Genomic DNA, 14,036 nt, shown 5'->3' with positions numbered 1-14,036 from the left:
GGTAAGGGTGGGGCTGTCCCGCCCCAGCCGCCGCGCCCGGCGGCCTCCCATTAGCTGTTTGGAGCCGAACTACATTTCCCAGCAGTCCATGGAGCTACACCGCCAGTACCTGGAGACGAGCCAGCTCGTCATGGAGGACTGAAGCTAAATTTCTGCTTTCCGTCTCCCAGATAGAGCCACAGAAACAGCGGTTGCCTCCAGCCCGTTCTCCCTCTGGCGCTGAGAGCTCTGCCTGTCGTCCTCGAGCATCGCTTTCTCAAGCCCAGCCTGACGGCTCCGAGCTGGGAGACCAGGCTTCCGAACCGGAAACGAGGCACCGGTTGTGACGTATCGGCTGCGGAGGCGCCCGGCCTCCCAGAAGGCACCGTGTTCCGGCCGTCCTCCCCAACTGACGGTTCCTCACGCCAATAGTCACCGGCGGCCTGTGAGGACACTCGGAAGGGCGAGGGGAGGGCTCGGCCTCTCGCGCCTAGTTTCCCGGTCTCTCTGCGCCGGGGTCTCTGGGCCGTCCCCTGCGAGCGCCCAGGGGCGGCAGAGCCCCTGAGAGGTGAGAGGCTCCGCGAGGGCGGGAACCAGGCTGAGGTGGCCTCTAGGGAGCAGAGCTTGGTCCGTTGCTGGGGGAGCCTGCCCGGCTAGGGAGCCGGGAACGTACCCCGGGCAATGCCGCCGCCTGGGCTTTGTGTTAAAGGTACTCCTTGGCCGGTGGGAGAGGCTCCGGAATGGGCCTGGCCAGCTGGGCCCCACTGTTGGTCCCTCGCCGCTCTCAACAGGGCTTTCATGGCGGAAAGGAGTCAGCAGGCCGCGTATGGACTAATCGTGCTGCCTTGCGTTTGCTCCTTGAGCCATCAACTGCCCCCGGAAGGGCATCCGAGGGCCCCGCGGTCCAAGGTGCGCAGTACGGCTTCATTTAATGGCTAGGCCAACTTCTAAGCAGATGCCCTTGGTACTGGACACCAGGTTTCCTATCTTCTAGCCCATTGCTCTTCCCAGTGGAGCTTGCACTTCATGTTTCTCAGGAGAATGACTCCTGGGGTTTGGATATTCTCCGGCTTTCGTTCTCAGAGCTTCCTCTCAGGCCTTGCTATGAGTGTCTAGTTCAGCGACCTTCCGTTTCAGTTAGGAGTTCCTCACACAACTTGTCTTTCCTTCCGCTTTACATTTCATGTGGCCTCACTATCCTGGCCGTATATTGGACCTGGTTTTGTGGGTAAACCATGGTTTCTCTCATCTGCAGCTCGGCTCTCTGACAGATTTCCTTCAGTAAGAGGTGACTCCTGAAGCTCTGCAAAACGAGTGTGGTGTGTGATTGCAAGGCGTGATGGCTGCAAAAGTGGTTCCAATGCCCCTAAAGCCAAAGCGGTCCTTTATACTGAGAGTTCCTCCGGACTCCAAGCTGGGCCAAGACCTACTTCGAGATGCTACTAGTGGGCCCAAGACCATCCACCAGCTGGTTCTGGAGCACTTCCTCACCTTCTTGCCCAAGCCAAGCCTGGTCCAGCCCAATCAGAAAGTCAAGGAGACTTTGGTTATTATGAAGGATGTGAGCTCAAACTTTCAGAACAGACGTAAGAAGCACATGCTGTTTCACTAGAAGAGAAGGGAATGGTACTAGGGGCTGAAATAGGTTTTTATGTTAGTAATGAATTCAAGTTAGGATAGTGGGTATTGAAAAAAGTTGATTCTAGTGTCAACCTGTTGGGGAGAGGGAGTGTTTTTTTCTCAAGCTGGAGTTTGGATTGCTGGGTGTGTGTAAACCCATAGAATAAACAGTGTCAGTTTTACCCAAACGTTGGGAGGGTGTATATCATTTTTGGATAAAGAAATGTGGATGAATTGTTGAATTGACTGCAGTTTATGTGGAATTTTGGAAATTTTGTGCTTGTTGTGGGCATTTTCAGACATTATCCTCCTCCAGCCTTCCCTTTAGTAGTAATGGGAATTTTAAAAGTTCTTAAGAGAATCATTCTTTTCATAATGAGGAGACCCTATATAGGTTCAAGATCCTGTGGTTTATGGCTTGAACTCTTCCTGGGCTCACAGAAGCAGAAAAAGCCATAAGTTGCCTTCGGAAGGAGTGAGGACAGGGAGGCCTTAAGGTGTGGTTAGGGTTCCCAGATTAGAGTCACTGATTTTTCCATTAACTACAGCTTCCTCTTTACCCAGTGCAACCTCATCCCATGGTGAAGCTTCTGCCCAGAGAAGGAATCCAGCAGAAACAGGACACAGTGTCGCTGTATTTGAAAACTGAGCCTGAGGTGGGTTTGGTTTTCCCATTCACTGTTTTGAGTACATCACCTTCTCTGCTCTTTCAGCCCTCCCTGCTCAGCCAACCCATGTATAAAAACACACTCTTGGGAGTCAGTAAGGGGAGTGGGCTTGTTTTTCACTGCCTCCTTGGATATTTCTCTTCTGCTTGTCCTTTGGCTCCTCTCTGAGTCTGGCTCTCTGGTCCGTGCTGCATCTGCGTGGAACTTATAGTCCCCTTTCACCTTCCCTTCCCTGATCGTTGGGTTTCAGTCTTCTTTGCCAGCAGAGCTGTCAAAGAACCAAAGAACCTCTGTTATTAAGAGGAAGGGGGCCTATTGCTCTTTCAGGAACTGGTGGTCCTTGAGGATTTGAATATATTTCATTCCCAAGAAGAATGTGTGAGCCTGGATGCTACTCAACAGCCCACCTCAGAGAAGGAAGACAATGTTGGGGAGATGATGTTACTGGGTAAGAAATCTTGTGTGTTCATATTGAATGCTGTGGAAAAAGCACATTCTTATGTCAGACTTTTAATTTTTTTTATTTTTTAAAGATTTTATTTTATTTATTTGAGAGAGTGAAAGAGAGAGCACAAGAGGGGGTAGGGTCAGAGGGAGGAGCAGACTCCCCGCTGAGCAGGGATCCTGATGCGGGACTCGATCCCAGGACTCTGGGATCATGACCTGAGCCGAAGGCAGTTGCCTAACCAACTGAGCCACCCAGGTGCCCCTTCTGTCGGACTTTTTAAAGACCTGATTAACACTAGCTAAGTATATGGTCACACACGTTTAATTTTTGTTCTATCCCATGTGGCAGAGCCTACACCAGCTGTGGCGGCCATTTTTCCTATATCTTTAGGGCAGCAAGGGCTGAGGAGACTTGTCTTGGTAAGCAAGACCTGCAGCTGATGTACTGACGTCAGATATTCAAACAGGTAGAAAATGCAGGCAGATTGTTTCTGAGTCCATTTTCTGGATTTAGTGCTAGTCCCCCAACAGGTGTATTTTATTTTATTTATTTATTTTTTTTAAAGATTTTATTTATTTATTTGAGACAGAGAGAATGAGAGAGAGAGCACATGAGAGGGGGGAGGGTCAGAGGGAGAAGCAGGCTCCCCGCCGAGCAGGGAGCCCGATGCGGGACTCGATCCAGGGACTCCAGGATCATGACCCGAGCTGAAGGCAGTCGCTTAACCAACTGAGCCACCCAGGCGCCCCAACAGGTGTATTTTAAATTAGTGTTTTCATTGGACCCCGGACTCTTCTAAGTCTTTTTTTCCCTTGATGTCTAGTAGCTGTGAAGTCTACTAGTGTGAATGAAAATATATCCCATGTTGATGGGAATAATATCTAGCACTTATCAAGCACCCATGTGCCATTATGTACGAGGCACTAGTCTGAGTGCTTCGCATGCATTTATTATCACATACATTTCTCACAAAAGTACTGTAGAATATAGGAATTATTACTATTTTACAGATGACAGAACTGAAGCAGAAAAATGTTAAGAAATTGCTGAAGTTTGGGCAACCCTCTCAGGTCCCCTCCCTCTTCAGGAGCCTCGTACTATTGCTCAATAAATTTTGCTTTCTTTCCCACCAAAAAAAAAAACAAACCACACACAAAAACAGAAAAATTGCTAAATGTTACACAGCAGTAGGTAGCAGAGCAGGGATTTGGACTCAGAGAGTCTAACATCAGAGCTTTCAGTCTTAGCCCAGAATTATACTGCCTTCTTGCTGCATTTCTCATAACTTTTTCAGTGAATTGCCTATATGGTTGGTGAATGGGGCCTTCTTCATTTGTGCTTATTTCCCAGTAATGGTTAAAAAGTATTCTTATATGAAACTACATATGAACTCATCTGGCAGCAGCTTCTCTGTAAGCTAAGAGATGATTCAGCCTTTTTCTACGAATGCACTGCTAACCTAGAGTCAGGAACCCTCAAAAATCATTTTGCTGAGTGCCTAATACTTTTTACTTTGCCTTCAGGGCTGTTTGCTTCTGAGGCTGAAGTGGAACAGAAAGTGGGTTTTGTGAGTTGCTGGGGTAACAAAAATCAAATCCATGAGTGTTGAACTCCGTAGTTGTCTTACATTGTGTGGTCAGGGTAGTGTGGTACATAGAGAGCCTGCTTAATTTCCCACAAGTTATTTTATGTAATATTTGTTTAAGATTTTATATATTATATATATGTATATATATGTGTGTGTGTACACACATTTATTTATTATTTTTTTATTTATTGTAAATTCTACACCCAACATGGGGCTCCAGCTTACAACCTGACAACAAGCATGCTCTACCAACTGAGCTAGCCAGGCAACCCTAATATTTTCTTATTTTAGAGATAAGCATAAACAGATCAGATTTATTACACTGAGTTTTTCTCAGTCTTGGGTAAAATTAGCATATATTTTAGGTGACTGGTTGGTGGGTATGTTGCCAATTCCAGGAACACTTTGGTCATGGACCTTGAAGCTCTCAGGCCCAATCCTCACCCATACCCAAAAGCTGATGATTTAAACCAACATTTAATAAATGCTACTTGCTGTGTCCTTAGGTAGAGTTGGATTCTGGAGTTGATTATCAGTGGGTTAAAATGATACATAGTGCCCCATTCCTGCCCTCTAAAGCTTCCAATTTGTTTTTAAAAGATAAGTCATTCACATAAAAAGATAAGCATTATGAAACCATTGTAGCTATAAAGGCTATGACAAGGTCAAGATAGGACTTGGACCCAGGAGCAGAGTTTGGAAGAAGATAGATTTGATTTCAGATGAGATTGAATGCATGATAGGAAATAAAGTGAGATTATTTTCTGGGCACTTGAATATTAGGAATTGGAGGTCACATGTAAAGATGTAGAGATTTGGGAGCCATCAGTATATAGCTGACATTTGAAATAGTAACATTAAGTAGTTTGGAAAGGGAAAAGTGTAAGGGAATGAACTTGTGGGAACAGAAATCACAGGAGAATCCTTGGCAGAGGAGGATAAACTGTGTGTCTCAGTTCAAGTGAATCACATAAAACAACTGAAAATGTAGAATAGAACACTTAAATTTTCAAAGAGATAAGTTTCTGTGGTTATATCTGCCCTCTACTGTGCTAAGAGAATATAAGCCTTTTCAAGATTGATGCAGATTGACTACATACTATACAACAAAGACAGACTCAGTAGATTCTAAAAAGTAGAAATAACACAATAGGATCTATCACAGTGCAGTACAACGAGAAAGTAATAATGAAATTGGAAAAAAAAAGTTCCCTTCACCAAGAAATGTTTAAACTATTAAGTAACCTTGGGTCACGGGAAATACAAATTAAAATTACACAATTTTTCTAGGGGTGCCTGGGTGGCTCAGTCAGTTAAGAGTCTGCCTTTAGCTCAGGTCATGATCCCAGGGTCCTGGGATTGAGCTCCGTGTTGGGTTCCCTGCTCAGCAGGGAGCCTGCCTCTCCCTCTCCCCCTGCTTGTGCTTGCTTGCTGTCTCTCCCTCCCTCCCTCTCTCTCTCTCAAATAAATAAATAAAATCTTTAAAGAAAAATAAATTTTAGGGGCGCCTGGGTGGCTCAGTCAGTTAAGCGTCTGCCTTCGGCTCAGGTCATGATCCCGGGGTCCTGGGATCGAGCCCCGCATCGGGCTCCCTGCTCGGCGGGAAGCCTGCTTCTCCCTCTCCCACTCCCCCTGCTTGTGTTCCTTCTCTCACTGTCTCTCTCTGTCAAATAAATAAGTAAATAAAATCTTTAAAAAAAAAAAATAAAGAAAAAAATAAAGAAAAATAAATTTTAAAAAATTACATAATTTTCCTAGCATATACCCTGTTTCAGAACCTAGAGTATAACACAGAAGTAGATTTGAATGAATGGGAAGAAATACCATGTTGACTAGTAAAATTTAACATTAAAACGTCAGTTCTCCCCAAGTCGGTTTATGAAGTGAATGTAATCCCTTAAAAAATACCAGTAGGATTTTTCTCCCTGGAACTAGACAATCTGATCTCTAATTCAATTGGAAAAATAAATATGAGTAACCAGGAAAATTGAGAAGAAGAGCAGTGGAGAGGAAGGGGCTCATAAAGGTGCTGGGACAACTCAGCCATTTGGCAAATCATACCCTACTTTGCACACCAAGAAAAAGCCCCAGCAGATTCACTTAGGAATACAAATGACCCATAAATACATGAAAAGATGTCCAGCCCTACTCATAATTAGAAATGCAGATTAAACTTATACCAAGTTACCATCTTATTTCATCTATCAGATTTCTAGAAATCAGAAACTTAATACATTGGTAGTGAAGTTGTTGGGATACAGGTATAATACTGGTGGACATACAGACTGGTACACTCCCTATATATGGGAATCTAATATTAAAGATGAATTTACCTTTGATCCAGCAGTCCCATTTCTGAGAATCTATCCTACAGATAACAGCATACATTCAAAATAATATGCAAATGAGGTTATTCATTGTAGTATTATTTGTGAAAACACAAGGTTGAAAACAATCCAAGTGTCTCTGAAGGGGACTAGTTGGATATGATGTGTCCACACAGCATACCATGGTAATCGCCATGCACTGGAATATAATGATCAAAATCAAGTAAGTTATATAAGAAGAGGGGAGAAAGGAAAATCTATCATCTAGAGAAACCATGGAAGAAAAAAAAGAAACTAATAAAAACTGGTACCTATCTGGGCGATGAGTAGATGGATGGAGACAGGAACTGGAGTAAGACTTCTTAGCATATACCTTTTCATATTTAGATTTTTGAACCATATGAACCATATATTAGCTACTAAAATTTTTTTAATCTTAAAAATTAGTACACTGGGGCATCTGGGTAGCTCATTCAATTGAGCATCCAATTCTTGATTTCAGCTCAGGTCATGATCTCAGGGTTGTAAGATCAAGCTCCACGTTGGGCTCCACACTAGGCATGGAGCCTGCTTGGGATTCTCCCTCTCCCTCTGTCCCTTCCCCTCCCAGCCCCCCCAACCCCGCTCATGCTCTCTCACACACGTGCGTTCTCTCAGATAAATTAATAAAATCTTGAAGAAAAAAAAAACAAAATAGGGAAACCTGCTATCACTATTAAAATCATCAACTGGATAAAGCAAAAAGATAAGTTAAGAAGCTTAAATATTGGGGTGCCTGAGTGGTGCATTCGGGTTAAGCATCTGCCCTTGGCTCAGGTCATGGTCCCAGCATCCGGGAATGGAGCCCCACGTTGGGCTCCCTGCTCAGCAGGGAGCCTACTTCGCCCTGTCATGCCCACTTGCGCTCTCTCTCATTATCTCTGTCGATATCTCTGTCTCTCTCAAATAAATAAAATCTTTAAAAAGAATAAATACTGGGAAGGGATGGAACCAAAATATGGTTTGTACTTAGAAAATCTAAAAGGATCAACAAAAACATCTTTAATAGTTTTAAAGTAGGTAGACAGGGAATGTTTAACAATAGCATTCTTAAATTAACACAAAATGATGGAAGCGGTCATTCAGAATGGCTATAAAATAGTAAACCACAGGGGCGCCTGGGTGACTCAGTCATTAGGTGTCTGCCTTCGGCTCAGGTCGTGATCCCAGGGTCCTGGGATCCAGCCCTGTGTTGGGCTCCCTGCTCAGCGGGAAGCCTGCTCTCTCTCCTGATTCCCCTGCTTGTGTTCCCTCTATCGCTGTCTCTCTCTGTCAAATAAATAAATAAAATCTGGGGCGCCTGGGTGGCTCAGTCGTTAAGCGTCTGCCTTCGGCTCAGGTCATGATCCCGGGGTCCTGGGATCGAGCCCCACATCGGGCTCTCCACTCCGCGGGAAGCCTGCTTCTCCCTCTCCCACTCCCCCTGCTTGTGTTCCCCCTCTCTCTCTGTCTCTCTCTGTCAAATAAATAAATCTTTAAAAAAAAAAAAATCTTAAAAAAAAAAAGGAGTTAAGTATAAATATAAGTTATAAAGGAATGGCTAGAAAATAGAAAATTTATCAGATTTTGATACTTTTTTATGGTTAATTTGTGGAGTTACAGAGGAAGACTTCAGTTAAATATTTACATCAGTAGTGATTGACACAGATTGATTTGCAAGATGTAAAATTTATTTAAATTTATAAAAGTCTCAGCCCAATAAATTACTAGTTTGTAATAACAAAGTACAAAAAAAACTACAATGAAAAACCATTTTATACCCATTAAATGTTTTTAAGTTTAATCTAATGCTGGCAAGATTAGGTAAAATTGATACCCACATGTTGATGGTAGTATTAAAATTGGTAAGCGTCTTTTGAAAGAAGTGTGGTAATCTCTATCAAGAGCTGTGATAATTATTGCCGTTTGCTTTCACCCAGCATTTCATTACCTAAGGGAGTGAATGAAAAAGAAAACGCCTTTTGGTGTGAAACTGCAAAGTCCAGCAAATATGCATATTCCAGGCTGTGATCAGCCACATACTGAAGTGGTCGATTTAACCCTTTATTTTCAGCAAGTTGCCCAGAGTTTTGGAGGTCCCTTGTCACCCCACCTTTTCACGGCATACTTTTTTTTTTTTTTTACACTTTGTTACCTAGTCTTTATAATCTCTTTATTTCACACAGACTTCTTTTGGAGGTATAAATACAGAAAAGTCTACAAATCATAAGTGTTCCCCTCCAATTTTCACAAAATGTACATATTTGTCTAACCACCACTCAAATTGACTATTCCTTGCACCCCAGAAGGCCGTCTTGTGCCCACTGCCCAATTACTACTCCCCTTCCTCCCCTAAAAATACCACATTGTTTTCTACCATAATTTATAATTTTGTTATTTGTGGTAATCACTGTAATGCCCAAATAATCACCCACTGAGTGAATATGATATGCCTTCATTATTTTTGGTCATTTGAATTGTTGCCAGTTTTTCACTATATAGGACTATATAGTATAGGACACCATATGGTATTATCTAATCCTATAATACTGTAATATTTAATGTAGTGAAAACCTAGAAATAACTCATCTTACTGTTCACTTACTAGCCTCCTAAAGAGTATGAGTGGTACCCTTTTTAGTATTTATGTCCTTCATCCCTTGGTCCTTAGCTCACTGCTCTACACAGATATAATAAGATCAATATGCACTTTTTGAGTAATTAGTGCCTATTCAGAAAGCAAACATATGACATCGGTAGTCCCACTCATTTTGTTAAAAAAAAAAAAAGAAAAAGACTGTGTGCTCACATTGCATAGAAAGATTTATCAGTCATATATTCCACTCACAGTAAGAGTGGAAAAGGAGTGTTGATAATGATTATCTGCTAGTCCTCAGATTTGTGACACTCAAGATTATTGTTTGATGAGAAATCTAACTTGTTTTTTTCCTACCTGGTGTCATATCCCTCAAAAGTTGCTAAATTCTCTTTGTTTCCACAGTTAATGACATTAATCCTGAGAGTGAAGATCTTCAGAAGGAAACTGTAGAGAATGAAGATCATAGAGAGGAGACTTCAGATTGTGATGAAGTAGATTATTCTGTGGTCTCTGAGGAATCACCAGATTGCCATAAAGAAAGACTAAATACATCTATTCCCAAGCAAAGGAAAATGAGAAATCTTCTAGTTACCATTGAAAATGATACTCCACTAGAGGAACTCTCAAAATACGTGGATATCAATGTGATTGCACTTAGCCGAAATCGGAGAACAAGAAGATGGTACACTTGCCCGCTGTGTGGGAAACAGTTTAATGAAAGTTCTTACCTTATTTCCCACCAGAGGACTCACACTGGAGAAAAACCCTATGACTGTAGTCACTGTGGGAAAAGCTTCAATCATAAAACAAACCTTAATAAACATGAGCGAATCCATACAGGAGAGAAACCTTATTCATGTTCTCAGTGTGGGAAAAACTTTCGTCAAAACTCTCATCGGAGTCGCCATGAAGGAATCCATATAAGGGAGAAGATATTTAAGTGTCCAGAATGTGGGAAAACCTTCCCAGAGAACAAAGAATTTGTGCTTCATCTGCAGAGTCATGAGGCTGAAAGGCCATATAGTTGCAAAAAATGTGGGAGAAGATTTAGTCGGCTGTCCAACTGTACCCGGCATGAAAAAACCCACTCAGCATGTAAGACCCAAAAGCAGAAATGGGATCAAGAAAAGTCTGATGATCCTGCCTCAACCTGAAATGTTTCATAAGGAATTCTGAATTCCCAGGCTGTCTGAAAATATACAGATATGTGAAAACCTCATTATAGCCAAAATTGGATAAAATACCCATCTTGGCTAAAACCTCAAATTTTTAGAAGATTCACAGGGAAGAAAACATCCTCAAGGGCTATACCTCAGTTAGCATCCAGGATTAAGGAGCTTTATACAACAGTGTAGAAGCCACAGACCCCTTTCCCAAAATGGCTTTGAATATGAGTCTGGAGGCCACTCACCTGCAAGGTGAACAGAGTGACTCAATGTATACGGAAAGCATACCCATTTTTTCCCCCACATAGGAATTCACACTTGAGACTAAAAATATAATGTGAAGGTCCTTATCTGGAACTGTGTTCCCCTGAAAGAACCAAACTACTGATTTGTTAAGCCAATAGCTTCTGTTAGCAATTCATATAACCTTCTAAGAATACCCTGTTAAAGCTTGAGTGTTGAAAGGGATTGTTTACTCTGGAATATAGGAAAATACAGCGATTGAATGTCAAAGACTTACTCTGTCATTTTTATGTGATCTAAACAATTGATCTCAGTAACATTTGCATTTTGTAGTGAAAGTGACTTTTACAGGAGTACTTTTCACAACATACTTTTAAAGTATCTACTGTTCTTACTGTATTTTGTCCAGCTATTGCTTAGACAGCTCTCTCATGCCTTTCCATTGCCAAAAGAAGTTTGGCGCTCAGGCCCAGCCACCCAGCCCCATTACTGGAAAAGCTCTTCAGAATCTTGTCCCTCTGATGAGCCAAGAAGAAAACCTGCCTATAAAAGAAATCCAAGAGCCTGAAGAGGAAGATGAAGACATTGGCTTAGACCCATGACTGGTTAATAACCTTACCATGTGCTTAATTCCCCTCCAAGCAGTCATCAGACCCTTGGCAATGGGTGGTCACTACCTCACAAGCAAAGTGTTTTATTTTTAGCAGTTGTCTCCAGTGGCTAGCTCACATTGCCCCTCATGGAGACAAGATTCCAGAGTCTTCATTGTAGTGGATATTTGTTCTTTCGCCTGATACCCAGACTTTCCTGACTTGTCTGCCCAGAGGCAAGGCCAGCGGTGCCTTCACGGGACCGATCCTGTGGTGTGTTATTTTAAAGATTTTTTATCAGTTTTTGCTTTTTTTTTTTTTATGTTTCCTAAGGCTTTATTTACATTGATATTTTGATTGAAATAGGTTAATCCTATAAACTGTCTGAGAAAACATGTTAGCTTTATAAATTTTGTTTCCCATCCAGAAACATGCCTTTCCATTTTTTAAAGTATTATATTCCTGAGTAAATTTTTCTAATTTTCTTCATGTAAATTCTATACAATTTTGTTATTGTAAATAGTTTTTTCATTGTATTTTTCTAGTTGATTATTGTTCTTATAGGAGTTATTTTTAATTATATATTTGTGAAACTAGCCACCTCATTGAATGTTGTTAATCTTCAGTAATTTCTCAGTTTCTCAATTTGTGGTTCAAAATTATACCACCCACAAATAATAGTTTTGTTCTTTTTTATTTTTTAAACATGTAGTTTTAAGCTTTGTTTTGGTTCGAAGCATACTAAAAAAGGACCTTTGATGATACAGTTCAGTCCTGAGTCCTAATTCAAACACTTAAAGGGCACATAAAAACTGTCCTTTATCAACTTTGTATTTTGAGCCTACAGTACCCTTTAAAAAACAGGGACAAAACTGGCTGCCAGCAATGTTATTCTCTTACTTCTTGAGAAGACTGGCTGGGGTCTGCCTGGTTATCACACCTAGAAAACAAAGACTAATTGGCTGCCAAGCAGTGACTGGAGAGGGTGGGGTCCATGGGGCAAGACTGTTCTGTCCCCTATGAAAAGGTCTGACCACACAGTCCTCAAGGCCTTTCGGTGTGTGATACTCCCACGACGCAAACCCCCTCCCCACACCAGGAGGTGCCCTCTGTGCCCTCAGTGCCCTGGGCTGTGGTGCAGATGAGGACCCGTGCAGTCAAAGTCATTGGCAACTACTGTCCCCAAGGCTGGGGCCTGGGCGCCTGACTTCCCTGCACCTACCCCCTGGACCCCAGAGGGTCTGGAACAGAATGTTCCTCACTCCTACCCTTGAGCTCAGAGCAGGATGCCCAGGGTCAGCATCCCCAAACAGGAGTACACTGGGAAGATGTTAGATGAGAAAGTGCTCAATAAGGAGCTGACAACCAGTTAATGAAAAACAGCACACAACAATGAATGGTCTTCCAATAGAGCAGCAAGGGTCAGAACATCTGAAGGACCAGATAATCCGATTCCAGTAGCAACTACAAATTGAAGGCATGCATCCCCTAAAGATGCAGCACAAGGCCCTGGGCTGTAAAAGGAAGCCACATACCCATGGAATTTCTTAAGGTGGGAGGTAGGGGAGAGGGGACATAGAAATTCATTAAAATAAAGAATACATATGCAGCTCCACATTGACAAGTGCTAGGAAGCAAAGGATTCTAGAAGAGTGTTACAGGTGGATTTTCCAGAGAGGACTCGGGAAGTGGCCTTTACACTGAGACCAGATGGATGAGATAGTGGAGGAAGGGGGCAGCAAGGGGATATTTCAATAAGAATACATGAACAGACAATTTTTAGGTAAGCTTGAATGGCTACGAGAAGTATGAAAGAATCTTCAGGCTTACTAGTAATCTAAGAATTATAAATTTGAAGAACAAAATGTCATCTTAGGTGTATTAAATGAGCAGCATGTGTGTGTATATGTTTGGCTTGGCAAAAGGGGAATATTAGCACTCATCTATTGTGACAATGTTAAAAAAAACTACGTGTCCCATCAATTTATCTTCTCAATATAAGGAAAAATAGAATACTGAAAATTAAATACAACCTAAATGAATAAATATGTATAATACATAACTAATAAAAAGCAATGCTTTTATCTTAGTTGGCTGGGTGGGTCTCATCCTCTCCATTCTCTCTTTTTTAGAAAGATTTTATTTATTTGAGAGAGCAGGGGGGAGGGGGAGAGGGAGAAGCAGACTCCCCACTGAGCAGAGAGCCTGATGCAGGACTTGATCCCAGGACCCCGGGATCATGAACCGAGCCAAAGGCAGATGCTTAAGCAACTGAACCACTCAGGCGCCCCTCTTTCCATTCTCACCTGAGCCCACTCCAGTTTCAATTCCAACACTTCACTGAACATTTATAGAGTATTTCACCCAACACCAGCAGAACACACATTCTCAAGTGCATGTGAAACATCACCAAGATGGACCACATCTGGGCCATGAAGCACACTTTAGCAAATTTTAAAAAATAGAAATCATACAGAGTATGCTCTTAGATCGCAGTGAAACTAAACCAGAAATTAATAACATATAACTGGAAAATACCAAAATATTTGTGGAAATTTAACAACACACTTCTAAATAACAGGTCAAAGAATAAATCTCAAGAAATTAAAAAATATTTTGACCTAAATGAAAATGGAAATACAACTTACCAAAACTTGTAGGATGCAGTGAAAGCAATGCTTAGAGGGAAATTTTTAGCACTGGATGCATATATTAGAAAAGAAAGATCTAAAATCAATAATCTAAGTTTCTACCTTGAGATCTACAAAAGAAGAGGAAATTAAATCCAAA

The 14,036-nt window shown here is 41.9% G+C and overlaps 1 protein-coding gene across 1 annotated transcript; it reads left to right on the top strand.

Annotated features, from left to right (window-relative positions):
* The first annotated feature begins 378 nt into the window (after positions 1–378).
* ZNF200 (zinc finger protein 200) lies at positions 379–11,732 on the top strand. The gene is made up of 5 exons (XM_035022087.1): positions 379–547; positions 1,235–1,565; positions 2,164–2,255; positions 2,595–2,715; positions 9,650–11,732. The coding sequence occupies exons 2-5, from the start codon at positions 1,319–1,321 to the stop codon at positions 10,399–10,401; spliced, it is 1,212 nt and encodes a 403-aa protein (XP_034877978.1). The 5' UTR covers positions 379–547; positions 1,235–1,318; the 3' UTR covers positions 10,402–11,732.
* Positions 11,733–14,036: the final 2,304 nt, after the last annotated feature.

Source organism: Mirounga leonina, unplaced genomic scaffold (genome assembly GCF_011800145.1).
Source record: "Mirounga leonina isolate KUSES-001 unplaced genomic scaffold, KU_Mleo_1.0 Mir_175, whole genome shotgun sequence".
Classification (NCBI taxonomy): Eukaryota; Metazoa; Chordata; class Mammalia; order Carnivora; family Phocidae; genus Mirounga; species Mirounga leonina.
This window is presented reverse-complemented; position numbering and strand designations above follow the sequence as displayed.

What these genes read in the sequence shown, in the direction of transcription:
- ZNF200 (XM_035022087.1), top strand. Translation starts at nt 1,319, where the DNA reads ATGGCTGCAAAAGTGGTTCCAATGCCCCTAAAGCCAAAGCGGTCCTTT. An exon ending in CTCAAACTTTCAGAACAGAC is followed by an intron (nt 1,566 to 2,163) that starts GTAAGAAGCACA and finishes CTCTTTACCCAG; the next exon opens with TGCAACCTCATCCCATGGTG. An exon ending in TGGGGAGATGATGTTACTGG is followed by an intron (nt 2,716 to 9,649) that starts GTAAGAAATCTT and finishes TTGTTTCCACAG; the next exon opens with TTAATGACATTAATCCTGAG.